Source organism: Pelmatolapia mariae, linkage group LG5, assembly GCF_036321145.2.
Source record: "Pelmatolapia mariae isolate MD_Pm_ZW linkage group LG5, Pm_UMD_F_2, whole genome shotgun sequence".
In the NCBI taxonomy this organism is placed as follows: Eukaryota; Metazoa; Chordata; class Actinopteri; order Cichliformes; family Cichlidae; genus Pelmatolapia; species Pelmatolapia mariae.
In genome coordinates, this window is record NC_086231.1 from 3,445,379 (window position 1) to 3,472,980 (window position 27,602).

The window sequence follows — 27,602 nt, forward strand, 5'->3', positions numbered from 1 at the left end:
GATGCAGCTTTAACAAATATGCATAAGCTCCAGCTTATCTCCCTTCCACGCATATTAAATCAGGTGACTTGTGTTTTTGGGATTGTTGCTTAATCTCAGTGAAGAATGAGCTTCCACAGATAACGCCCGAACTCAGGAGAAGTCGCCGTGTTAAGAATGAGAAGTATGCGAGTATGCGAAGGCTGAAAAGAATGAACTTTGGGGTTTACAATAGAGCGATACGGCAATGCGGGAGGTCCTGCCAAGCCTCTGTGATGATCCCCTGCTTCACTTGGTGGGAACAAAAGAGCTTTTGGTTGTTCTTTTCAGCCCAAATTTAATTACTTGTAATTTTACTTCCAAGAATCAAACATGCAGCAGGAACAAAGTGAAGAAACAAGTCAAGTGAAGTCAGATTTGCTGGTTTGGTGACTTCAGTCGTAACCAGACACTTTGATTAACTCGATTAACAAAATAAGAATGAAGATTAAAGTGTGAGGGAGGCTGTCATCACCGTGCTGCTTACATCCTCTCTAATGTGTGGTGCAACAGAAGATCACACACAGTTCAAACTACAAAAGGGAACACATAAACCCATTTAGCCCTGAAAAACAGTCAAATTCCAGTCTATTTTATTCTGTTTATCCACGTCAGGGTCGTGGGGGGGCTGGAACCTATACCCAGCTGAGACACTGCAGACAGGCTGTCGCTGGGCCAACACAGACAGACAAACATTCACACTTACAGTCAGTTTGGAGTCACCGGTTAACCTTACCCCATCTGTGTGATTGGAGGTGGAGTACCTGGAGAGTTTACAGAGAAAAGCCCCAGACTGGATCAGAATCAGTAAAACTAAATGATGAATGTGTGATGAATGTCCACTTAGTGTCTATTATTAACTTTTCTTCTTCTTTTGCTGTGGGGATCACCGCGGCAGATCATCTGCCTCCATCTGACCCGACCCTTAGCATGCTCCTCCTTTTCTACCTTCATGAATCTTCTCTCTGTTCTTCCTCTTTTCCTCCTGCCTGGCAGCTCCATCTCCAGCGTGTTTAGTCCAGTGTATCCACCCTCCCGCCTCTGCACATGTGCAAATCATCTCAGCCTCGCCTCTAACTTTGGCTCCAAACTGCTCGACCTGAGGTGGCGGACTTATTTCTAATCCTGCTCACTCCCAGTGAACATCTGAACATCTCCAGCTGTTTCACATCACCGTTAACTCTGGACGTTTCTGATCCAATATGGAAATGTCATATTTAATAATCCACATGTTTGATTTCTCTATGACTTTGCATCTGTGCATTACGGTATAAGATTGCCATTTTTACATTAAGTGATACAATTCATTATTGAAATGCATATTATTCTGTATAACTTTTTCCTTGAGTTATTTGAAATACATTTTAATGCTAAACAACTTGAAATAATACTGAAGTAAAAAAAATGTACCAAACGATTTCTTGTCTAATATTCTGATTTCCTGTGGGTCTCCACTCTCCTCCGCCTTGGTCTTATTCCCGTTTGTGCTGCTCTATTGGGAATAAAATGCTGGAAATATCACTATTGTAACATGTAACACAGAATAATATTTTCACAAGATTTAATATTTATAAAACAAACTGGCCTTGTTCTATTTGATAATTTGACAACAGGTTTGATTGTTTTGACTTTTCTACATTCAGATATTTCTTGAGTCCATCACTCACCGGAGCAGCGCCTCTGCTGACACTTTGATAACTTGAACTGTAATTCTTCCCGTGCGTTTAATATATTAACATTAACATTCACACACAACCAGTGAGAGACTGACACCCAGACTGTTTGTCACAGAATATTGGGTTCAAAAACTTTCCCTCAGTGGGCAAAATGGGAAGTACATCGTTTTACTTTGCTCTCTACTCACATCCATGAGAAAAAACACACCCTCCCCTTCACTGTGATTCTTTTTAATGCATTTTTTCTTCTTCTTTCCATTTTTGAATCATATTGAAGTTTTTACTGCCACAAAGACCCTGAACACATCATACAGGACACACAGTGTTTCTCTGGTGGCTGCAAAAATCAGTGATAACTCACAGTGTGTTTGCTCACACTCAGCACTCATTTGCACTTCAAAACCAGGAACACTGAATTTAGAGATTCGATTTTTAAGGAACAAGGATAAAGTGATGTTTAAAGTTCAGTGTCCTTTGTAGACTCTGTGGTGAAAGTCTCTTTATCGGCCTGCCGTCAGTGAGGTCAAAGGTTAGGGTCAAGCTTCACTAGCACCTGGTTTTAGAACACAGGTGTTTTGTTCAATCCAACAAACCACAAAGTCATCCTACAGTCTCTGTCTGAACGTGCCAGATGTGTGGGCAGCTGCAGCTGATCATCTTTAAATGATCACATGAAAATATTCAGATGTGATGAAAGCTCAGGTTCTATCTGTTCTTATTTTGGATAGCTGCCTTTATTACCTACGAAATGTATAAAAAAAACAAATTTTCCTTAAACTCACATATGCAAGGATGTAGTGATTTATTTTTATTAATGCCAAGACTTCTTCCTGCCAGTGTGTTTTCATCAAACTGCTGATTGACTGAGATAACCACAGCTGTACATCCAACAAGTCTGTGCTTAAGTTTTGGTGTTGAAAAGTCTTTTTTTATTAGTCTGTCACTAATTAGCAGGTAAGCAGATTAACAGATGTGATCACATCTGGCTCCAAAATAATAGTGAGGCTGAGGTCGAAGCTTCAACAGAGAGACATCAGTGACATCAGGGGGCGTCAGCCATTCTTTTTTTCCATTTAATCTCCTGTTTCCTGTTAACACTTGTCTAAAGTTATTAAAGGCTTTTAAAATATACAATTTCTGTCAAAGAGCTTTTTGCTGAAGCCTCGATTAGAAATCACAGATATGAAAAGTGTCATGTTAGTTTCACTAACGTGACCGAGGAACCTGTTTTCATTTGCGTGCACTCGTACCCATGTAAACATAAGATTTTGCTTTCTTACTGAGCTTGAAGAAAACGCTTTAATTTTAATGTGCAGAGCAGATGGAAGGAAGGTAATTATGATGTCACACCTGTCTCCAGTTCAGCTATTTGTACACTTTATGTTTTCTGCGATTCCTGTAAACAAACAAACTAAGTCTGCATGAAGAGGTGAAAATTGGCTCTGGTGAACTCCTGATGGATGGTCTCCAACAGGATGTCATTGTCTTGCCCTCCACCCATCCCTCCTTCTCTCTTCCCTCCTCCGGCTGTCATTCGGGCCGACGGGGGCGGCTGGAGCTCAGGCGTGTAGGTGAAACTGTAGGAGGTGCGATAAATCAGCCCATCCAGTCGGACGAGAGACAGAGGGACGGTGATGACGCGCCGCAGACAGCGCCAGCCGTCGCTGAAAACCGAAACATCAGGAACGACGCAGAGCAGAGATTTGGGAGACCTGAGAGGAAAAACAAGGACATGAAAGTCAGAGCTGTGGTCTGGAAAATAAATGAGAAGACAAACTTGGAAAGTTGCCGACTGCTGTAAACATGTAAGGAGCAGGACGTCACTGGAAGCACCACAAATGAACCAAAACAAATGATCTGATCTTATTCAAATATAAAAAAAGATAAAGTTTAAAGAGTTTTTAAAGACATTTAACTTAAAATGTAACCCGTCTGTATAAACTGTGTTATAGAAAGATGCAAAAAGAAAAAAAATACAGTAAAAGGTATAAAAATGTGACACATACAAAGAAAAAGAAAAAAATGCAAATGTGACATTTTTCTATACCTAATACTTCTTCAGTTTCTCCTTTCTGAGAATTTGAATGAAGCTGTTTAAGTTAATGTGCATAAATTAAACATAAATGTGTGGATGATACGAGGTCTGAGCAGACAGCAGACATTGTGAATGCCCTTTTATAAAATATTTTATTTGAACCTATATTGCGCCTCTGGCTGGCCTGGCAGGGAGGGATCATGTTTCTAATTGGCTGCAGCTTCTTGCACAAACAGCACATTGTGGACGGCTGTTATTCAAACACGCCGCTGCAGAGCTGCGGGGGTGTTTGCGGAGTCTCGCTTCCTCTCACTGAGACCCTGACTTACGATGCCTCAGCACTTCAGGTGTGGGATCTGAGGTGGATCCTGACGTCAGAGGCCCGTTTTACTTTGGTTTGCGTCACATGAGATTCTGTGAGAGCACGGCTGGATGTCAAGTTTCTGTGGTGCCCGTCTGTAAATTACAGACGCCCACATAAGAGTTAGAGGGAGGATTGTTCCCTGTGAGCCAAGCTGAGTTCCTCCTACTGATGTTTGGTTATAACATAAACCTCTTTATACATCGCTCTGGTCCAGGCTTGGCTCAGACTATCAGGGCGGATGAATACGGGTAAAGAGGAGACTTTTTTATATTGATGTCATAACTTTCAAAAATGCTTCCAGTTAAAGTTGCTGAAAAAAAAATGCCCATCATATTTTCCCAGAGTCCTGAATTTTATCCTTGAAAAAAATATGGTGCATTTTTCTATTTTCAACAAAAACAAATGTTTTAGAAAATCCTCAACAAACTGCGAAAAGTCCCTCTGGCTGTGAGAAGCTCCGCCCCCTGCAGGGGCCATATAAATTTAACAGGTTAAGTTTTTAGGTAAAAGCCGCCCTGTGACACTATTTTCCAGCTTTATATTTCTATCCTGCTGAAGCAGCTTTCCATGATTCAAAGTTGAAAACGACTCGTGATTGTTCGCTCACTTGTACATGGTCTCTGCTTCGCCGTTGCCAAACCAGACTTTGAGATGAGGAGTGAAGTTTTCTCCGTGAATTTCCAGCATGGCGACGTGCCCGCCACCGTTCACCTGCAGGAAGAAAAAAGGATCTCTGGATCTCCTTGTTTTGACTGAGTGGTTTGCTCCATTTCTAGCTAACAGCACATTTAGGTTTTTATAAAAATTATTTTTTTAAAAAGTAGAAAACACATGAGAACCACACAATGTAAAGGTTTGTCTTGGCACTTCACCTCTAACCCAGTGACAACAGGAAACGGGCTAACTGGTGTCATGATACAAGCCAGTCCCTGATTGAAGGTGAACTCTACGACTTCCACCCCGATGATGGTCCAACAGGACCCGTCATTCAGCACCACTTTGCTGGGATCTCTGACGCTGAACGGGGCCTGAAGGGAAGAAAAAGATGGAGGAGATCGTTAAAAGGAAGAAACATGTCAACAGGACAAACGTGAAGGTGTCAACTGGAAGAATAAACAAAGGCAGGTGGAGGACGAATCGAAAACAAAGGCTGGGAAAGAGAAGAGTACCTGGTACTGTATGATGGCGTCGTTGGTTAGACACAGATAGGCATGAGGGTTGTCTCTGAACTGAAAGGCGCACTTGTGGAGCTGAGAAACGGGCTCGTCCACGTCTAAGATGGCGTGCTGCTTGTTGACCTTTCGGATCACCTGAAGATGAAGAACTTTAGCTTAGAATCCATTTATGAATAATTAAAATATTTTCCCCAATAATAACAACTGTTTGGAGGGTCACTGTTTATCTGTTCTAGCAGCTCTTTGAGGCTAATGTGAAATGCAGTTCCCATTTGTTTTAGTTGGAGCCAGTTCGCCTGTTTATGTGTGTAAATAAAAATGCATTGAAATAATTTAATTATAAGTCACTGAATTTGCAAATAGGTTAAAAACTTTGGTTTATTACAAATGCTAAATACACTGAAACTCAGTGTACTGATAGAAGAAAAAACAAAGGAGAGTTTTTAAATATAGAAAAAATTAAGAAGTTTAAATGGTGCTTTTGTTTGGATTTTGCAGGTGGAGAATTTGAATTTGCTGTCAGGACACTGCAGCTGTGGGAGGATCACAGCTCGAGGCGGTGCTTCTGATTGTGCTTACAGACAGTTTCTAGAAATAAAAGGGCTTAATCATCACTTTACAAAGATTTTAACATATTCACACATCCTACTGTGGTCTTATATAACTGTATATTATTCCCAGGTATTATTGCTGAGGGTAATAAAAACATAAATTTGTCTAATACATCTACAATAACAGTTTTTTTTTGATCTGTTGAAGAAGAAATACCACGGGCTTCTAAAAACCATCCAAATATATCATCTCACAGTCAGAGATCAGGAGTGTAAAATAAACAGTGAGCAGCTGTCTGAGATAACACAACAAGCAGAAACTGAGCGATTCGGGTTTTAAAAGATGTACAAACATCAGCCAAGTGTATCTGTGGAGGTTGCACACTGAATTAACTGTGGTGTTTTCTGGTGCTGAGTCCAAACCTCAGTATTAAGACACTTAAATGTACCCTAAACTGCACCACGCACACAATCTGAAACACTTTGTTCTCGTGCAGCTGAGCGTTTTGTCTTTACATTCATCTTCACCTCTCCGGTCGCTGAACGCCGACCACGACCACCACAGTCCAACGCCAGCTTTCTCTGTCTTTAAACAAACCGGCTGCAATAGGCCTCAACTACAAAAACATATAGAGGTGTAGTGTGTGGGTATACCCTCACCAATTACCAGCAGGCCAGCAGCTCAGGGTGTTATGACAGCAGTTTAGGAAGTACAGAGAAAGGGTGTGCTCAGCGAAATGTGACGGACTGCAGTGCAGACGTTTGTCTAAGAACAGCTCAAACTGGAAGGATATCTTTGGGATTAGCAGCTTATGTAACACCTGCACAGACACACATCTGGAAGTCATTCAGTATTGAGCAGCGATTATACCTTAACTGATTTTATGGTCAAATAATTAGCTAAACTGCAGAGCGCACCCATTTTCCCCACTAATTTCCAACTATAGATGGTTATAAAGAGCTTCTTTTGTTGATAAGATGTTGAAAAGTCAACATTGATTAATCCAACTTACTTCCAGGTATCTGGTGTCTCGCTAACAAACACTTCAGCAGTGTGTGTGCTTTGGGATTTAAAGATTCTTAGTAAACTAGCAGGATTTTCCCAAATCTCGTGGTTATTGTTTTAATATCCTGAGATGAGCTCCGAGAATTTCACCCAAGACTTCTGAATTTACAGGGTTGTTTAATCTCAATGGTCGATTGTTTCATGTGTATCAGCCAAACTAGAAACTAGATTTAGGAACATAAACTGTGGCTAATCTGGAACACACTCCATGTTTCCACCAGAAAAAACAAGTTACTGCCCCAAATTTGGAACTAATGACACCAGTGGCTGTGGGAGGGGCTATTCCTAGAAATTTCCTAATGCCTTACAGACGCAGACCTGAGATCCAGTCTAACACAATTTTCTTTTCACAGAATTAAAAAAAATCATTTGATTCTCCAGTTTGTAGAAATGTGGCCTGGTTGGATAAAAGGCACTGAAAGGTATCTGGTATTTCTATCATGTTTTCTACAAGGTTTTTAAATCTGTTTGAGCTTTGTTATTTATTATTATGAGTCTTTTGTTTCTATCATCTCACTGTGTCGTCCTCTGTTTAATGGCACTGACTGCAGCAGGTGTTTTTAAAGCTTTGGCTCAGTGCAGATAAAATTCACCAGAATACCAGTGAAAGCACATATGGTGGACAATACAAGGTATGTACTATTCACATACCCTCTGTGTGTGTGTGTGTGTGTGTGTGTGTGTGTGTGTGTGTGTGTGTGTGTGTGTGTGTGTGTGTGTGTGTGTGTGTGTGTGTGTGTGTGTGTGTGTGTTACCATGGGTGGCAGAGCTGCTCCAGACTCGGTGCACACTAACTGGACCACACAGCCGTAACAGATGAAGCCTTCGCTCAGCACAAAACCCCCTTGGTCAGCACACTGGTCATCCACTACACACACACACACACAACTATGCATGAATATTCATATTCCTTCCACTTCAGCACACACACACTGACTGTTAATTTCTGCACTTGAAGTCATTTTCAGCTTTATTACATTTTTTCCTTTACATGACTTTTCTGCTAACAGAGGACAAACAAACCGTCGGCGCGCGTGATCGAAGAGAGGACCAAGTGCTGATGGATGAATGGCTGAGGTTTGGGTTTTGGTGGTGGGAGGTCCGTGCACACAGGGCACTGTGTTAAAAAAATAACCTCACAGATCTTTAAACTGACTCTTCTAGACTTTACTGAGGAAAACGCCGGCGAATAACCGCTCGCACAGTGACTGTATTTATGCAGGATGGCTGCAGGGCGAGAAGACACATCTGCTGACTGGAGGATACAAGTTTGATACCATCACAGACAAATCAGAGCCTGTTTTCATAGATGAACCTCAGCAGAGTGTGTAGTGTCCTTTGATTTCTCTCATACGAATTCTTCCACATACTGTGTTCCTACTTCTCTGTTTGGTTTAGGTGAGGATGCTGGATGAATAAAGCATCCAAAAGACACCATGAGGAGCATGGGTGTAGGTTCTGTTTGGGGACCTGGACACCAGCAGACACACTTCCTGCCTATTTAATTTGTATACAACAATTTCTACCTTACATGCATCAATTAATAGAAGAGAAATGGGCAATATAACCCAGTAAGAGCTCTAAGGTATTCTGTGTTGCTCAACATAATTATTCTCCACATTGTTCATTCAATGCATTTTACTGAGTGTGACTAAAAACAAGAAGCTCAGGCAGTATAACTGTGCTAACATCCTTCATATTACATTTACAGTTTGAGGGTAAATGGCAGTTTTATGGGATGTCTGTGTTCTACATCTATGTTTTTCAGTTAAAGTCAAACAGTTAAATCATAAACTGAAAACATTATGACCTTCCCTGTATCCAAAGCATGTGTTTGCGTGTGAATATAACGCTTTGAATCTACTGTACTGTTTGCACACAAGCCGTGACACATGCTGACACGCACACACACACTTACCCATGGTGATGGTGAAGGCCGTCCAGTGTCTGGCGCTCGCTATAAAAGCGCCTCTGTCCACCGAGAGGTAACGAGTGCTGACGGTCTGAGAGCGTAAACGGTTAAACAAAGCCACCCTGGAGCAGGATGAGATACACACTGCAAACACACACACACACACACACACACACACACACACACACACACACACACACACACACACACACATGTCTGGTTTGCTATCCTCGTGGGGACATCCCATTGACATAATGCTTTCCCTAGCCCCTTACCCTAACCCTAACCATTAAAAATGAATGCCTAACCCTGACCCTTACCATAAACCTAACCATAACCTAATTGTAACCCTGACAGTAAAACCGCATTTTGAGTGTGAAAATTGCTTTCAACCCCGAGGGGACCTGGATTTTGGTCCCCACGGTGCAGAAAGTCCCCACCAGGATAGTAAAAGTCAGATTTTGGTCCCCACCAGGATAGTACGAACCCGTACACACACACACACACACACACACACACTGTTACTGGGATTTAAAGAATGTTTGTGTGGGACAGTCTGAAATATAACCATTTTGAAAATAAGAAATAAACAGAAACAAGCTCTGGTGGCTTGGTGACAGTCATGTGATGGAAACTGATTTTAATCAAACATTTTATTATTTTTATTTTAAATATCCTGGTCAGTAAATATATTTAGCATAAATAAATCTCTGAGCATCATGTTTCCTGTGAGACTTTTATTAAATGAGAGCTGGTGAAATGATAGACAACTGTCTCAGTGTGTTGGATGAAGGACAAGTGAATGAAATTTAGTGTAGGTCTACATAAAGTGAGCCACCTGGGAACCTGTGAGGCACAAACATGCACACACGTGTGTTTCCATCACACGTGTGCTCAGGCATCACAGCAGCTCAGCACTGTGGCATCACAGCAGCTCAGCACTGTGGCATCACAGCAGCTCAGCACTGTGGCATCACAGCAAGAGGATTCCTGATTTGGTCCTTCAGTGAGGAGATTGCATGTTCTCCCTGCGTCTCTGCATGTTCTGGTTTTCAGGTTAACTCCTGTGTATCAGCACAGGCTGAACTAAGTCACATGAAACCAGAGACCACTGAGACTATCTGTGTTAAACGCAGTCATTCTGTTTGTCCTCACATGAGCTGAACTTCCCTGATCTCATCTCAGGATAATAAAACAACAGCGATAATAATTTACTGAGAATCTGTGTTTAAACTCAACTCAAGTCAATCCATGTGCACCACACAGTGTCATCCCAGCGCTCCATGACTCCTACCCTAACATTAACCATCAAACTTAAAGGCTTCTTCATAGTTTTCATCTTAATGTCTGCAACGATTCACATGATGCAAACATCATCAAACAGCCCAAAACACAGAGACAGTTTAAACAACACATTTTCCTCCTTTTGTTTCTGAATGAAAACATTTTCCATGATTTTACTCAATTTCGGTTTCCTTTGATTCATTTTCAGTTTATTTTGGCTATTTGCTTTTTTTTTGTTTTTGCCCATTTGTGTTTTTCTTTTTTTTTTACTGTATTTGTTACCAAGAAGACCAAAATAGTAAAAATCATACTAATGTCTAATTGCTAAAGAAATGATAACAGATCTCAAAGGCAAAACAAACACAAATATCCAACAAAGATGATGTCAGACCTTTTCAAATGTTCATTTCTGCCATTTATCCTCAGTTTAAAAATAAATGGAAATCCCTGATTTGTTGGTTTGAAAAGTGGAATAAACTCACGATCAGCATTCTTCATGGACTGTCTCTTCTGGGAGGGTTTGGAGATGACTTTGATCATCCGGCTCTGGAAAGAACCCACTTCCTGTCTGTTGCCCAAGAAGAGGCGCAGCAGCAAGCAGAAATGCTTCCTCTTGTCCTGATCAGAGATGAACAGCGACTTGGCGCAGGCGAACATCTGCTGACGAGACACACAGATAGCATGTGTGTGAGACTTATTACACTTCACATAATCAGACGCAGAAGAGGAAAACTCTTCAGGAATGTTGTTTTTCATAAATAACTTAAATTGAAAGAAACCTTTTCTGGTTATTTTTGTTCTACTTTTCTCAGCATTTAAAACTTGGCTGAAGGGTTGAACAGTAATAAAGACGAAGCACGTCTGTTTCCCCATCAGTGAGTAAATAAGCGAAAGGCCGGCGCACGAGCAGCGTGTTTGCAGCCGTGCAGTTTTTCTGTCAGACGCGACTGTTTGTTGAGTCAACAATGGACTGAAATAAAAGGTTTAATGCCCGTGGCCGAGTAAACACACGCAGAGCTCAAACACAACAGTTCATACATCATCATTCACTTATCTGCTCACTTTCAGACAACCGGCCTGAATGAAACTTATTCTAAGGACTCTTTTCAACTCTCGTCACAGTGTAATATACATGTCATGTATCGTATGTTGTAAAAAAAAATTGTAGACTTTGCTTTTAATATGAGGTAGTTACAAAAAAACCCCACAAAACAAAACAAAAGTATACGACGTGTACAGCTCGCTGTGAAAACACTGGTCGAATGTTTAACGAGTGTAACAAACAATGTTTATGTCAGCGACGTTAATAACTGTGTGTAAAACCTCAGAACTCTTAACAAAGCCGAGGTTTCATCACTGCTGCTTCTTTTCAGCCAAACCAACGTGGTGACAAAGAAACTTCAGATGTGTGGTTATGGTTGTGAAAGGACTCGTTTTAAATCAGTTCGTGACTATTTTCGTTCCTAAAACTGTACAGAGTCGTTTTGGTGCCTAAAACTAACCAAACAGCCACTGAAAACACAAAAAAGATGAAATAAAAAGAAAGAATTTCTGAAACACATTAGACAATAACAACAGTTTCCTGTGTCATGTGTTTGACCCTGACCTCCACTCTTTATCTTGTGGCAGATGAAAACTTAAAGTGTTGTGTTTCTGATTTCTGCTTGTAGACTGAGTGTTGGTCACTAATCATGTCTGGCAGTTTTTCATGCACTTCACCTGTTTGGTGAGGAACTCTGGATATTTGAGGCTAAATGTCACATATTCCTGTGTGTGGATTATAGAAATGAGATCCAGAAGTGCAGAATCCAGGAAGCAGATTTCATTTAAAAAGTGAGTATTTAGTGCTGATATTCAGCTCGATCCATACTTAAAGAAACTCAGAATGTTGTTTGGCTTTCTGAGCGTTACAGATGATCACAGTGTTGCTCTGTGAAGCTTTCACTCCAACACTCTTATTCCACTGAGGGGCAACCAAAGACACTCAGTATACTTTTTATTAAAAAAGGATTTTACATTAACTTGATGTGCAGGGAGTTGTCGGGTATATTCTGATTTTTTACACTCTGTTATCACGTTTTAGAGCCGTCATGTTACCAAACTTCACTTCCCAAAATCTAAATTTTAGTTAGATTTCACAGAAATGATCATTTGAGACATGTAAGACTGGAATGGTAATGGCAACAATTTTGGTCAAATTACTCTGTAACTTTGCATAATTAATTAAACTTTTAATATGTGTATTACTGACTTTGTATTAATATTTCGGTTTAATCATCAGCATCATTATAGCGTCTCTAATCAGTTATGTCTGAAAATAATAAATTAATAAATTTTGCAAATATTCAGAAAACTGTTCAGGACAAAGACATGGATGGATGCAGATGGCGCACTGGTGCCACCTCAGCTCCCATCAGTGAACACCTGGAGATGAATTGAGAGGATAATTAACAGGACAAAGGGGGAGCATAAATCTCAGAAAATTGGTGTCTGTGTCACAAAAGGAATTTTCTGACCGGGAACGACTGTCGACAGCACAAAGGTTTGCTCACAGCCACCAGAGAGCTCTCACCCTGGAGTTCGGCTGTTCATCGAACACCAGTTTGAATGCGTCTGCCTGTGACTGACTGGAGCTGTCCAGGCACATGTAACCACACACTCGATTCACAGAGTCGCCATAACCGGCTGCTGGATGGAAAAGACAATGAGAAGGAAAAACAGCAGTGAGTGGAAGAATGTAAGACATTATTAAATTCACTCAAATTTTAATGTAAAGTTGACTATAATCATCTTTATTTACCTTTTAAATGGTCCTGCATGACTTTCCATCCATGGCCAGTGATGTAAACACAAGGAGGAGGACAGAAGAACCTGTAGGTGACGCAGAAACAGTCACTGAAACAGCAGATTTTATCCAACTAAACCAGTTCACGTGCTTATTTCACTAATCTCTACATTAATTTAAAATTTTCTTCTTCTGTTCATTAATCTGTTAAAATCAGGTGAGTCTCGTGTGTATTACAGGCATTACAAAAAGTTACTCTGCCTTAAACATCACAGGCAACAAACTCAGTCTCACTAACAGGATATACTGTGAAATGTAAATCACATGATTGGTCAGACAAATAAAGCTTTCTTTGATTTATTCAAATGCATGTCCTGCTCAACATGAAGCAAGTTTAATTAGAAGAAACTTGTTTGGTCACAACTCTAATAGTCGTGCATAATAATGAACTCTGGTTAAATAAGGTGAACGTGCCAACAGTTCACATCAGCCTTTTTCAGCTGCCTGAATGTGACAGCCCAGGGCAGTTACAGGACATACAGGAGAACAAATTACATCATGAATAATAATCTTCAAAAGCATATTGCAGGACAGAATATGACATTAGAAAATCAAATAACAAAGGAGTTTTGATCATCTAAATTATCCTTAACATACAGCCTGGCTCTCATGAAACTGGCTGCACATAAAAAACTGCAAATAAACTTTGCAGTTTCTCAAAAACTCAAAAAGTATATTCACCTTCCTCTACTTCAAGTCTTTAATCTCATCTTTAATTTTAGTTTTGTGTGCCAGTAGCTAGCTGTAGCTAGAGGTGAAATTACTGGTTTGTTATTAAGTTTCCACCAAATTTCAAATATGTTGCAGATTTCTTATTAATTTCCTGCTTTCTGTGACTTCATGTGTAAGTAAACAGGATTTCTTTGGGGTTTGGGTCCAAAAGAAATCGTCTGTTGTTCTCGAGGAAATCATTTTATCACTGTTGTATGACACTTTGTGGATCTGTGTAGATATTAAAGTAACTGCCAAATAAACTTAGACGAATAGACGAATCTGTTTGTTAGAAAAAGATTTCTGTGTTGGGTTTAATAAAATGTGTTAATGCTGCAAGTTTATTTGTGTAATGTCTTGATGCATGCTCAATCATCATTGATCAGTGAGCTTTGATCAGTGGTTGCTGATTGATGGTCATGACAATTTGCAGATTAATGATCATAAACTGACCTCACAGCTCATTGTTCATTCATGCAGCTGGTTTCAGTCATTGTGCAAATAAACTGTTTATAAAGTTGGGGAAACCTGCAGTCAGCTGAGAATGAAGAAGTCACCTGGATGAGTGACCAAATGTTTCTCCCACTGAAACGTCCAGATGAACAGAATCAACTTTGTTTGGATTATTTGTGTAATCTATTTTATTTCTATAAAATCATCACCAAACCTTTTCTCATTTCCGTAGGACTTCTGAGCGACCTTGGCGTGCAGGATGGTGACACTCTGGTCTGCATGGGCTTCTCGTCCTAGTTCTGCTGATGCTCCCAGTAACTGGCAGCCTTGAAACCCTGAGTTCAGTCTCCTGGTTGGACGACAAGGATGTTTGTCACAAAGAAAAGCAAAAAACAACACATAGTGTGTTTGTGGGGAAAAGCCAAGATTCTGACGGTGCTCAACAGAAAAACTATGTATAAAAGTTTTGATGGAGGTGCGAATATTTGTGGCAAATTTTATGACATAAAATAACTCAGCAGTTGTTAGTTTATCTACAAGTGTGAACATCACTGTAGCACTTCAGGAAAAATCAGGGGATCACAGATGTTCATAATACAGGAATGACCAGTGCTCCAAAACATCTTCCATCACCATCATCATCTGACTTTAAATCAGGTCCATTTCTAAACTCTGTGTGATGTCTGCAGCATCTCAGCCCAGTTTGGTGTTTTTCACAGAAACTAAATGTGTGCAAAGAGACTCCCTTTCAGGCAGACAGCTCACTGCCATCATAAACGAACACATGGACGTGGTTAAGGCGGTGAAAACCTGCTCGTTTCCTTAAAAAACAATGCCGAGTGACACATGAATGAAGCAGACTCGAGTTTTACCACCATGTTATCAAGAAACAAATCCCACTGTAGTTTGAATTACAGTTTTTTTCATGTTCCCACAAAGTAGCTCAGACTAAGCACACAATTACCATCAGCAGACACTCCATCCATCTTTAGAAGAGACTCAACAGCAGCAGATATAAATACAGGCAAGCCAAAGATGGGATAACAGTGTTGCTAGAGACTCATTAAAACATGGAACTATTCTTTTTATAGCTGGAAAACATTCGCCCGTTTCCACCAGCACAGAAAGAAAAGACAGGAGACGCAGTAATGTCACATTTTCACAAATTTAAATGCATAAGTTAGGTTCAGATACAGACTCAGGACCAAATGAAAGCAAAATAATCCTGTCTGATCAGAACTAGTTAACTTACAGGTTACTTGTACAAAGATAACATGTTAATACACATATGCTGATGCAAATACATGCAGTTTATTATTCAATACATGCTACTTTATATGCAGTTTAGATTTATAGTTTAGATCTATGGTTGCTTTTCTTTGTTGATCACATGACTTCTGTATTTATGCTTATTTCATTTCTTTTTCTGGCCTCTGGTTTCTCTTGTTTCATTTTGTTCCACAGAGCATCTTTGCTCATGTCTGGATCCATATTTTTCATTTTTTAGTAGATTTACATGTTCACAGATCAAAATAGTCAAAAAGATAAAACTTTTAGAGCAGGGTGGACTCCTTGTACATACCCTAACCTCACTATTTGAAGCTTGGGCCATGTTTAATATGAACATACACCAAAGGAGATATATGAATGTTTATGCATGTTTGTTTTTTCTTGCAAATAAAGAGAAACATTATTCAAATATAGGCAGAACTTAAAAGTTATTGTTTAATCACATTATTTGTTTCATGTATTGTTCATTTTCTCCTCTCATTGACATTTAATTTAAAGACAAAACCCTCAAAGTCTTATTTCCAGTCATTAAATTTTAGATATTTCATGTTTTGACAGCAGTAAAGTGAACAGCAGGTAAGTGAACAGCAGGTAAGTGAACAGCAGGTAAGTGAACAGCAGGTGAGCCACTGCCAGAACAATATTATGTTTCCACTTGCTGGATCTTTTGTAATTACCAGACAACAAAGCAGTGCTTTAATCAAATAAAGGCTTTACACTTTTTTATTTTATTTTATTGCTTTTTCTATTCATTTAATCCTGAGTTTGAGCAGGTTATTTACAACTTTTTTACTTTTTAAAGTGTTCATTACTTCTGTTAATGCGGCCTCCTTCTGTGTGATTAGATTTTAAATGCTGAGCTGAACAGCAGGCAAAAGGCTGAAAGAACAAGCTGACTGACCCCGTGTAGCTCTGCTAACAATAGCGCCTGTCACATTAGCTGTGTTTTCTCCCCACTGTAGCGATGTAATGAGGAGCCAGACACAGAGTTACGACCCCGGGGCCTGGAGTCTGGAATGCTACTCCTAATGAAGACTGTCGACACGAGAGGAGGAGAGGAGGAGAGGAGGAGAGGACGGCAAGGGAATAAGGAAGGACTCAAAAGACAGCTGAATTATGTAAGTGGTGAAAAATCAACCTGCTGCTGTTTCCTGTGGCAGCAACCAAGTTCGCACACAAATTTAAGGTAAGAGCACATACTTTCATTCACAACTATTATCTGGATATTAAGATATGAAAAAGTGGAGAAACTGAGAGTGACTAAAGTCCCAAACATAGATGGCACAGTGGATGCTTTGAGCTTTACATGCAGACTTTGGACTTTTCAGTCAAAAAAACATGACTTCACTTTTCAAGCTTTACGTAGAAAAAAATTCAGGTTTGAACAACTCATAAGAAATATTTTCCAATCCTATTATAGCAGACAACAAACTTTAACTCAGTTCTATTACAATAACTCTAACATCACGAAAAATGAAAAAATCATGTATGACTTCTCTTTCTTATGGTTTATATTATTTTTGAAGCCCTTAAACTGTTACTTAGCAGAGAAAGCATTTAGCAAATATATTATTTGTGCACTTGGAAAAGTCACCAAGGATACAAGTCCTTCTATAATGTCGACCCTGATGATGACACATGTATTCAGACCAGCTTGGTCTCCATAAGGGCGAGCGCCTGCGTGGCCAGCTGTACTGAACATCAGATCCTACTAACGCCTCTCTCCACAGGTCAGGGTTCAGACTTGAATGGCTGTGTGTGTCTTCACCAGTTTGTAGTTTAAATTAGACCTTCACATTTTCACAGGTCAAAGGGCCAAGCGTCAGGAGTGCAGGGCTCCTGGTATTTCACACCAGGAACACAGAATGAACTGAAGAAGGACGGGGGGAGGGGTGGACAGAAATACACTCACATCTACAACTTCTGGTCCAGATGTTGTTCTAGTACACAAGTATTTGAGAGTTTAAAATCACTAAAATTACTGGGTTTGTTAGTATGATGAACTCAACAGGTGTCTGGGCCCTAAGAAAAGTTTTTTAAATTAGAAGTTTTAGAACCTTCAGTGAATCCAAGCTGGTGATGAGCAGGAGGTTGATTAAGTAAAAAGTGTATTTCTCGACTAGTTGTGAGTGGTTGCTGGAGTTTCGAGCTTGCAGCTATTGTTTGGTAAAACTGGTCACATAGAAAGGACTGCACCTAAAACCTCTTTGTGATTGCTGGTGTTTCCAGCAGATTGCCCAGCTCAGTTTGCATGGAAGTGTCGACTTGTCTGCAAAAACTCAATATTTACACTGTGGGCTGCAGTAAAACCTAAAAAAGTGGGACGCAAACTGAAAACAGAAAAACATTTACCTTTAAAATACAAGCTGAACCCTACCGACATGTTTTAAAAGGTGCAACTTTTTCTTTGAAGGCAAACAGTGTTTGCAGACAAGTTGGGGTCTTCCATCCAAACCACTGGGAGGTTTTTGGTACATCACGTGAAACCTCTTTGTGACCAGTTTTATTCTAGAAACTGCCAGAAACCTCCTACAACCGCATACCAACTGGTTGCAGAATGCATGGTTTCCTAGCAACTGGTGATTACCAGGTGGGTCTCTGATCGATCTTTAGGTCTGCATGGGGCTTTAGCAATCAGTTTCACCACTGCCAGAAACCTTCAGCAACCACCTGCAACTGTTTGGGTGAATACTCATTTTTCCCTTATGACCAGTGGCTGCCAGATGGTCGTCTGTGTGACTGGGGCCTTTCTGAACTACTGGGAATTGTTGGTTGCTGTAGTTTGGACACCAGTGTGTGATTTGTGGGCTGACTGGTCTAGGATACGATTATGGGATAAGATGTTGCTTCAGCCACAACAGAAGTGTAGCTCCAAGCCATAGACAGTACATAAAAGATGGCTTTAAAGTCTGAAGCGTGACAGTGATGTGGAAATACCTTATATAGCAGCTTTCTTCCTGATGACCAGCAGGGGGCGACCATTCTGTTTTCAAAATAAAGTCCAGCTGTATAGGGGTTTATGTAGAAATGCCCCCTGCAACTCCCAAATAAAAAATGAGAATGAAGCAGAGTATGCTTCAGGAAAGACCTACCTCAGTACATCTGGGTTCACAAAACCAAGATAGCAACAGCTTAAATGCACAGCTTTAAAACTGGACCTCAGTAACCAGCCGTGATGCCAAGTTGGATACATTCATCTTTTATATACAGTCTATGCTCCAGTCTTTTTCAAACTAGATTTAAGTTTTTATAGCTAAAGGCCAGAAAGACAATAACACCCAATCGGATTATATTTTCAGGTCACATGACATATTCATAAAAACAAATATCCTATCACGCGCAGGATTTTAACACATATATCATAATTCAAACTGTTTTGGTTCGTCTGACATGAACATTTCCGGCCACATGGGACTCGTTTTCTTTGGCCTAAACACTGTTAATGTAATCACATTACTTTAGTAATGACATTAGAGTGAGAAAGTTAAATATTAGAGACTCACTGATCAGTCACAAATGATCTGTAAAACACTTGATGAACTTTATGAAGCAGAAACATTTGTGCGCTCGCGCGCCGTAGCAGGTCTCACCTCTCCAAACTTCTCCGCGCGCTCAACATTGTTCGGATTTCAAAGGCCGGGGGGCGGGGTCTCTACCTCCCCAAATACTTCTTGGCACTTTTATACCTCCTCACCATCACTGCACCACTTCATTCCAACAGTGAGTAAAACCGAGGGAAGGTCAGCGCGGCAGAAACACGAAGCTGACCTGAAACTTTTTCACGTCCACGCGCTCATTCCGCACCTCCTCTCAGAGACTTTGGGATAAACTCCAGCAAACCGTGACCTCACCTTTCCCGACCCGGGACACCCTGCGTGCGTGTGTTTCGGGACTTTTGTCGCGGAGGTCTGAGCACCCGGCTGGTTCTCCGTCTTACCTGTCCCATCCACCCGTCCGTGCTGCATCGTGTCCGGACGGCAGCGTCCCCAGGTGAGTCAGCGGGCTGATTGGGTCCGGGGACAGAGGAGGGGGGTATAACAGAGCTGCGTCTGCCTCAGGGAAGCCAGGTCGGTGCAGCAGTGTTTCTGAGAGGAAACGAGGTGTTAGACTGATTTCACAGTGAAATTGTTCAAAGCAGCGATTAACATGATGAGTCAGATAACAGTGTCGCATCATTTAAACTTAATTTAACCGAATGAAATAGGAGATGTGTGCAGGACAATGCGGTGCTTTGCAGCCTGCTTCAAGAACAAAGGTATGCCCAAAGCAGAAATCATGGAGTTCATCGTGTGATATCGTCACATGTGATATGTGTGCATGAAAGTGTTTTTGGTTATAACTGAAATGTCTTAATTTATTATCTGATTAATAATTTCAACCAGTTTTCAAGTAATCCAGTCAAACAGACTGGACTTTAAAATGCAACAATTCGCTGTTTTTGGTGATTTAAGTAAAAATCTTTAAATTTTAAACTAAAAAATGGGCTCAGCTTAGAAAACTCAAAACTGAGTTATTCTGTGGCATTCAGAGAAAACAGTTAAGTTATTATTCACTGAAATGATCTGTGGATAAATTGTTAATGAAAATAATTGTTAGTCAAATGCCAACACAAGCAGTTTGTGACTTCAAAAGAGGCCTTCAAACTTTAAGGAGCTTGGAAAAGCCTCTGAAAGTTGCATGTTGGATAAGGTCGTTTTGCTCAGATGAACTCAAAGACACCATTGATCTTTGGAAAAAGTGTTGATCATGATAATAATGCACTAATAAAGACAAGTTCTCACTGATGTTATTATGATTTTTGTACAGTTTTAGCTGCAGTAACTGTTTACATTGAAGTGAAACAAATGATGAGTCAGTGAAATGAAGTGGAAAGATAATTAAAGGTCACTAAAATATGCTGACAGATGTTCATGTTTTGATTTTTAAGAAACATCACATTTGAACTGTGTCAGTGTAAGACAGAGGGAAAGAGGCTTTGGGTTCACACTGGTTGCCTGGAGGTGATGCTTCAGGCAGTCAAAGCCACCATTCAGAGAGAGTCTACTCGAGCACAGAGACGGGTCAGGGCTCACGTGGTTAAGTCAACACAGTCAGAGAGAAGCTTAATCATACAGCCATACAGGCAGGTGGACAGACTGGAGGTGACAGAGTCATGATACAGGCGCATGATCAGCGATGCCGTGTCTCTGGGAAACTTTAAACGGGTCAGCAGTGCAGGCGTGACTAAAGAGGGGCTCCTGGGCTATCAGTGCAGCCATGGGTGCAAATTACTGGGTGCAAGGGGTCCACACCTCCTTTTTGTATGGAAAAAAAGTGTGTGTCATTATGAATAATAATGTAGTGCTCATTCTGGAGCTCATTCAGCCAATCTTTGCATGAATAGCTGCAGTTTTTCTTTATTATTTCGTTTGCTTTTTGCATTTTTGAGACCTACTTGAGTGAATCAAAACAGAAATGCAATGAACTACAAATAGATTCAGATATTTTTGTGAAAGATGGTAAAATGTTGTTAGTTAAACAGCTGTTGATGTTACTTGTTGTCTCACATGCTGACAAGATGAAACAATGAATTTCTCTTTTGCACTAAATGTATAAAACAAAACATTGGTTAGTTTTTGTTTCTCCAAAGGTTTACGATACAGACTCAACCTAGACCTACTCCTAAGTTTGTTTGTGTTTTAAATAAAAAGGAGAGCTGGGACTGATGAGCTGCCTGTTCTGCACAGCCACATTCAGACTTTCAGTCCTTTTCTATAACGGTATTATTCCCTGCATGCGATGCATTTAGAGGACACATACACTGAATAGACTGTCTAAACAGGCTCTGTAGTCCTTATAATACTGATGATGATAATTTACCCACCTGAGCCGCAGTCAGGTCTTTATATAACCGGGCTCAGGTCCATTTACGTTCTTGGGCAGATGATAATAAAAGGCGGTGGAGGAAGTCGGGGTGTAATTCAAAGACGGGCAGGCAGGTAGTGAAACTGCTCGCAGTAGCAGACTTGACATCTGGTTCTAATCTAAATCTAACAACAAGAAGTGCTGTGTGTTCATCTCAATATGGTCTCCAGCTGCCACTCAAACCCCAAACCGCCTACAGAACAACCGCAGCCTCTCCGCCCGTCTCACTGTATACATCCAAACCGCTCTCTCTGATCTCCAGCTTTTCAACATCCTTTCTTTCCCCTCACGCTCACTCCGGGTCTCTGTATGTTATACAAACATATGACCTCCGTCTCTGTCCGGCTTTCTAATCTCTGAAGCTCAGAGCTGATGTGTTTTCCTCTCAGTGTGAGTCCAGCCTGTCAGTCAAACTGTGCGTCACAACTCGTGTTCTGACCTTTCTGTTTTTCCACATCTCGCTCTTTCACCTGCTGTTTTAATCTCAGTGCCTTCCTCTTAACATTACATGGGTTCAGTCATATTCACACTGACAGAACACAAAGTCAGTAGAAAACACTGCCATCCATTGATATGTCTAAAAAGCAGACCTTTAATGAATGTCTGTGTAGCAGGAATGTTTTTTACACCCTGTATTTTTTAACTGATGTGCCTCCTCAGATTTATCTGCTGGTGTGTCTCAGTTACGTACCAGATGTCTTTTGGCAGCTTTACACAACGCCGATAGAGAGACGAGGCTGTTTTTTAATGTGTAGCCTTACCGTTGTGAAAGGATGCAGAACAATGATAACCACATAACCACAGTTTATTAACACAACCGTGGACATTTAAGTTTTATCGTACTGAATGATGCCCAATTCTATATCTGTGCACAGGCCACAGCCTTGAGGCTTCCCTCATTTCTTTATTTTTTGTTTCCAAAGGAGATTATCTTGTATTTTTCAAGTTATCTGCAGCAAAGCAGTTCCCCAACTTTCTGAAGGTCTGTCAAAGTTTTGCTTTGGACATTCCCTGTTTTTTCATTCGTTTTCAGTCCAGTCCTTGTACCTGACCATTTTCAGAGGAATGTTTTTGTTTGTTAATCCACTTATCTCTAAAAATTTTTATCTATTTTTTATTAATAAAAGAAAACATAAAAATGTGTTTTTGTACTAACAAGGTGATTCCCAAAGAGCTATTAGCCAGCAACTTGATATATCTCATCATGGTGTGCAGTGTATGCCTAAAAAAACTGTGGAAACTGGACAAGTGTAGGAGAAAAAAAGAAGTGTCAGGCCTAAAACAAAAATCTGTCTGCTTCAGATGAACAGTGTCTGAAGTCATGGCCTTAAGGAAACGGGAATAGAATCCAGCAAAGACCCAACAGAAAACCTGAGGAAAGCATCTGGATCTTTATTTGATCCATCTGCAACTGAAGCTTCAGCAGAAATGTTATCAGTCGAAAGGCGGCTGAAGCCATTCTGAGCGAGGCGTGCCAGATTATATCAGAGCATCTGTTCATAAATTGCTGCACCTACTTCCAATGTTAATGAAATCGAGGTGAGTCGAGATTGTTGCAGAGTGCTCTATAATCTGAGGTGTGTATTTGTGACAAGTCTTGGAAACAAACTTACAAATGACCCAATCAGGTTTGGAGACATGAGCCAGTATTGATGTAGGAGATGACCTCAAATCCAGCTGTTTAAATAAGAAATATTTGTGCCTCCAGAAGATTCATTGTTCTTAATTGACTGATAAGGTAAAAATAACATTTTAATAATGTCTGCTCATAAACTGAATGTAAAATTCAAATCAGTGCAAATTATTCTTCAGAGGAATAATTATCAGATACAGGGATCTATCAGTGCAGCTATGTGTAAGGCTTTGGAGGGTTTTCCAGTCTTAGACCCAAATGAGACGTTCAATTTTCTTTCTTTGAAAACATTTTCTGGCAGTTGAGCTTGACGTGTCAGGTCCATGTGCAATTTTTCAACAAGCAGGGTTGCTGTTGGACTGTTACTCGTTCATAGAGGTTTGATGGAGCTTGAATTTTAGAGTTAGTACAGTTTAGTAACAGAAAAGGGAGACAGAATGAAAGGAGACACACAGCTTCCCTTAATAGTCACATTAACAAGAACTGATTCACTTTCAATGTGAGCGCTAACACTTCAAACCTGTAAATTAAGTCTTTCTTTGCTTGTTTAGTTTGACCTCTGATAAACTGAGACTCAGAAATTTTCTAAACGGATGTCTGAAAGCTAAGATTATCTGTCATCTGTCACCATTTTAACCTCAGGGTCATGACCCCAGGGCGGCTGGGCGGGATCTTTATCAGAGGCCGATAGAACGTGGACGAGGGTAAATAAGACGTATTCACGTCAGGCATTTGTTTATAACAGCACCACTCAGTTCATGTCACCATTGACTGGTCTTTTGAAACTTCACTTATCAAATTGAATCCTAGTTTCCAGATGTCTTTTTTCCTCTTTTCACAACATATAATGATATTTTTTTACTTTATTTTTTTCGCACTTAAAAAATTAAAATTATGGTCTGATGACCATAATAAGGTCAGAACAGTTTTATGTGAGAATTTAGGTTTCCGTCTTTTTGTTAAAATTCGTGAAAATTGCTGAGTCATGAGATGCTTCATGTCACAGAACTGATAAAAGGCCGTGTACTGTTAGTCACAGGCACTGCTGAGCATAGAAATCATAATTTGTCCAATTAATTTTTTAGGTTTTTAGTTTCTTTACTAATTTTAGTGGAGATGTGTGTTAAAAGATGATGTGATTAGTTCAGTTCAGTCTGTTTGGTTTCAGGATCACATCAAATTTACAGATGAATTGACATAAAAATCTTCAGAGGTTTGGCCCAGTGTAGACATTCAGATCAGGAACCATGATTCTCTGTAAGGATTCTTTACCATACAGATAGTACAAAATGCAAGAGTTATTCTGTCCCAATACCTATCATAATGAAAGAAGTAAAATTGGTAGACATCATCTTGATGTCCTCAATAAATAATTTCAGCTAACTAATCAGCCTCTGAGGCTGAAAATTATTTATGTCGTGTAATTGGAAATATCCAAGAAGTCTGTGCTTCAGTTTGGGTGAGTAAAATCCTAATCTAGTCTAGACTGCTGCTGAGCACAAATTAAGAGTTGTTATTCTGACTGCTGTGCATTTTATTCATGCAGCTCGCTAACTAGCCTTGCTAGCTTTACCTAGTAGGTTAGTACTTGACCTTCTTGTTTAAATAACAGTGAGAATATCTGGCTCCCAAAATTAAAAAGGACTACAACCAACATGCAAACATTAAGGCTTCAAAACTCAAAAAACAATGGGTGAAGTGACGGTGGCTTCATCTTTCATGTACAGTCTATGTTTGAGTCATACTCAGTGTGGAGGACATGTTCAGCTCAGGTCGAGGTATGTACCCTCTTTATTCTATCACTGTTCAGTTACAGTAGCCAATGTCACGATACGTAGAACACAACTGCATTTCGTTTGTTACATTTTCCTAATATTTCATACTCAACAGAACTACAGAAGTATTCACACTGTATTCAGGTTTGGCCAGCAGAGAGGGCTCCAGCCACCATAACACCACCGCAAAAGTGCTTTCCAATAAGTTTATTTTATTTATTTATAGGATTACAAAATAATACTACTAACCTTTCCTGCCATCTTCCCCGACATCCAGTTCATCCATGATGGGCGTGGCCTCTGCTGAATTTAGGATGGGCTGTTCCTCGGGTCCATGGTCACTCTGCTTTTTTAGAAGAAGTTCAGGTTTAAAAGAGAAATGTAAGTGATGTAGACCAACAAATGCACACCTAGCAGATATTCTTAAGGGGGAATAGAACAATGACTTCACTGTCCAGTACTGAGTCCAAGAGCAGTGTAATTCTATTCAGGCAGCTGTCGACTAAACATTAGGTTGGCTTTGTGTTGCAGTTTGATGGTCCACTGAAATCAGATGTTTTTCTGCTGCTGGGTTCACTATCTGTGTAAATGCTGACGGGCGATAACATACGTGGCTTTGAAGGACTTACAGGGTGAAAAACAAACCATGAGAACTTCAGCATCGGCTAAAACACAGCAAGTAATAACATCATGTTATGGTCTTACTGTTAGCTGACCTGAAGTCAGACTGTTGTCCTGCAGCTTTCTGGTTAAGATGCTCCTGTTGTTGTTTGTATTCTGGCCTAAAGTCGGAAAAAATCTGTTCTATACATTCAGTTTCTGCCCATCACGGCTGCAGCGTAGTTAAAATGTCCAGCAATCAGTCCAATGATCAGTCAGCACAGAGCAGAGCTTCCACTACACCTTACAGTCACGCTACAGTAAGAGGGGCTCTGGTGTATCTGCGCGTGTTCATGTTTGCACTTCATCCCGGACCTGTTATCAGGCCATGCTGTGTGTGTGTGTGTGTGTGTGTGTGTGTGTGTGTGTGTGTGTGTGTGGATAAGGAGATAATCACCTGTTACCAAACTGCAGATTTCTCATACACACCTTCCTCTTCAGCAAACACTGCAGGTACATACAGGCTGATTTTTTTTCTACATTTATCTAACATCAGGTTTTCATTAATTCATTCAGGTAGCCAAAAATGCAAATAGCTTCATTCTTCGCTCTTTTTTATACTTTAACATGTGGGGAAGAAGGTTTTTCAGTCAGAAAAAAACACCAAACATTAAAAACAGTCACATAAAAAAGGTAAACCTCCTCAGGAAGCTCTTTTTAGAAACAAAGACACAATAATGAGCGATTTTCAAGGTAACATTGCTCCAGTTTATTTGAGGAACATGCAAGTTAGTCATTGAGAAGGGTTGTTATGTACAATCTGTAAATCAGTCCTGCTGGCAGTACAAGATACTGTATTACCTTCATAACATGAGAAAAACACCCTCTGTTAATGAGTGAGCATTTGTAGCAGCAGATCATTTCTAAGGAAACTGAGAACAGACGAAATCCCCAAACTTTTCATTTTTCATCAAATAGCATTTAGCTTTATGATTCTTCTCTCTCCAGCAAATACCTCCACCTGCTCCCTACTCTCACTACAAATCACAGTGTCATCTGCAAACATCATCATCCACAGAGAGTCCTGCCTGACCTCATCTGTCAGGCCGTCCATCACCACTGCAAATAAAAAGGAGCTCAGAGCAGCTCCCTGACATAATCCCACCCCCACCTTAAACCCATCTGCCACTACTATCATACACCTCATGTCCTCATACGAGTCCTCCCCCAGCCTCACATACTTCTCCTGACTTTCTACATCAAGATAAAATATTTAAATCGTCAACCTTTAGAGAGCGTGTGCAGTCTTTCATGCAAAGCTTACCGTGTACTGGCTTCATATTCTCACACAGATTTGAGTGCTGTTGATCTTTTAATAAAAATCCCAACTCATTTCCAATTTGTTGACCTATCTTTATTATAACAGGATGAACAAGCAAATCTGTCTTTTGGGTTTGTACCCTCAGAGTTGTAGAAATTCATGTTTACCCGTAAATACCTTCATGTGTGAGCCTGACGTTTCGTGCAGTGTCTCTGTGTTTCACAATCAGTGATAACGTCTGCAAAGAACATTAAAGCCCGACAAAAACAAACAACAGGAGTCAACAAGATGCCGGTGCTTTCCATCTGTCAGCAGTGACCGGACCAAAAACACATGCTACAGCTCCTATGATTTACTGCCAGCTCTGACCAATGCTGAAACTGCCAGCTTTGTAAAAATCCTGTGAAAGGGCTTTGTGTTGGTTGGTGATGTGAGATGCCAGATGAACAGTTTGAAGTCACATTTGTCAACCTCAGTTGAGCAGTGAGGGAAAGATGGAGAAGAATGGATCCAAAACAAGCTGAAAAATATTCAGTGTTTTGACTGAAATGTGCTGGGATCCTGCTCATTCTGTCTTGGCTCTGCGTGCACACGGACATGGCCAGCCTAGGTCCACTGTCCAAATCTATTATTCTTATGTTTTATAAAACTTGTTTTACCAAATATTAAATTCTTCAAAAATGATGCAAAAATATTCTGAGAGGCAGAGAAAAGGAACCATTTCCCACAAGTCTGAAAATCTGAGTACAGCTCATGGATGAGATTTTTATTTCAGTTGACTCTTATTTAAAGAAAAAACAAAAACAAAGTCAGTTGTAAAAAAAAACATCCTGATGACTTTATTTGGTTAAAGCTTAAAAAACTGGAGATGAATTATAATCAAGACAAACAAACGACAGCCAAAAAGAAACTGCTAATCAGTTAATCAATTACTCAGTCAACCCAAAAACGAATTAGTTCAGAAAAAAATCAGTTTAACCAATAATCAA

At 40.2% G+C, this 27,602-nt stretch overlaps 2 protein-coding genes across 4 annotated transcripts in view; one reads left to right on the forward strand and one right to left on the reverse strand.

Moving 5' to 3' along the window:
• Positions 1-2,479: 2,479 nt before the first annotated feature.
• Positions 2,480-26,774, reverse strand: rbpjl (recombination signal binding protein for immunoglobulin kappa J region-like). The gene is made up of 14 exons (XM_065470950.1): positions 26,753-26,774; positions 26,308-26,546; positions 24,942-25,035; positions 19,318-19,465; positions 14,305-14,439; positions 12,882-12,952; positions 12,654-12,769; positions 10,564-10,738; positions 8,804-8,941; positions 7,641-7,753; positions 5,263-5,403; positions 4,966-5,121; positions 4,701-4,804; positions 2,480-3,406 (listed from the first exon to the last, which is right to left on the reverse strand). Exons 1-14 carry the CDS (start codon positions 26,772-26,774, stop codon positions 3,106-3,108), a joined length of 1,953 nt encoding a protein of 650 aa, XP_065327022.1. The 3' UTR covers positions 2,480-3,105.
• Positions 16,485-27,602, forward strand: part of matn4 (matrilin 4) — a 34,111-nt gene continuing 22,993 nt past the window's right edge. For 2 of the 3 annotated variants that reach the window (XM_063473363.1, XM_063473361.1), the window contains exon 1: positions 19,008-19,370. The gene's annotated coding sequence lies outside the window, so the exon portion shown is untranslated. Of the gene's footprint in view, positions 16,567-19,007; positions 19,371-27,602 lie in introns of those variants that run through there. The other variant, XM_063473362.1, reaches the window with a different exon arrangement.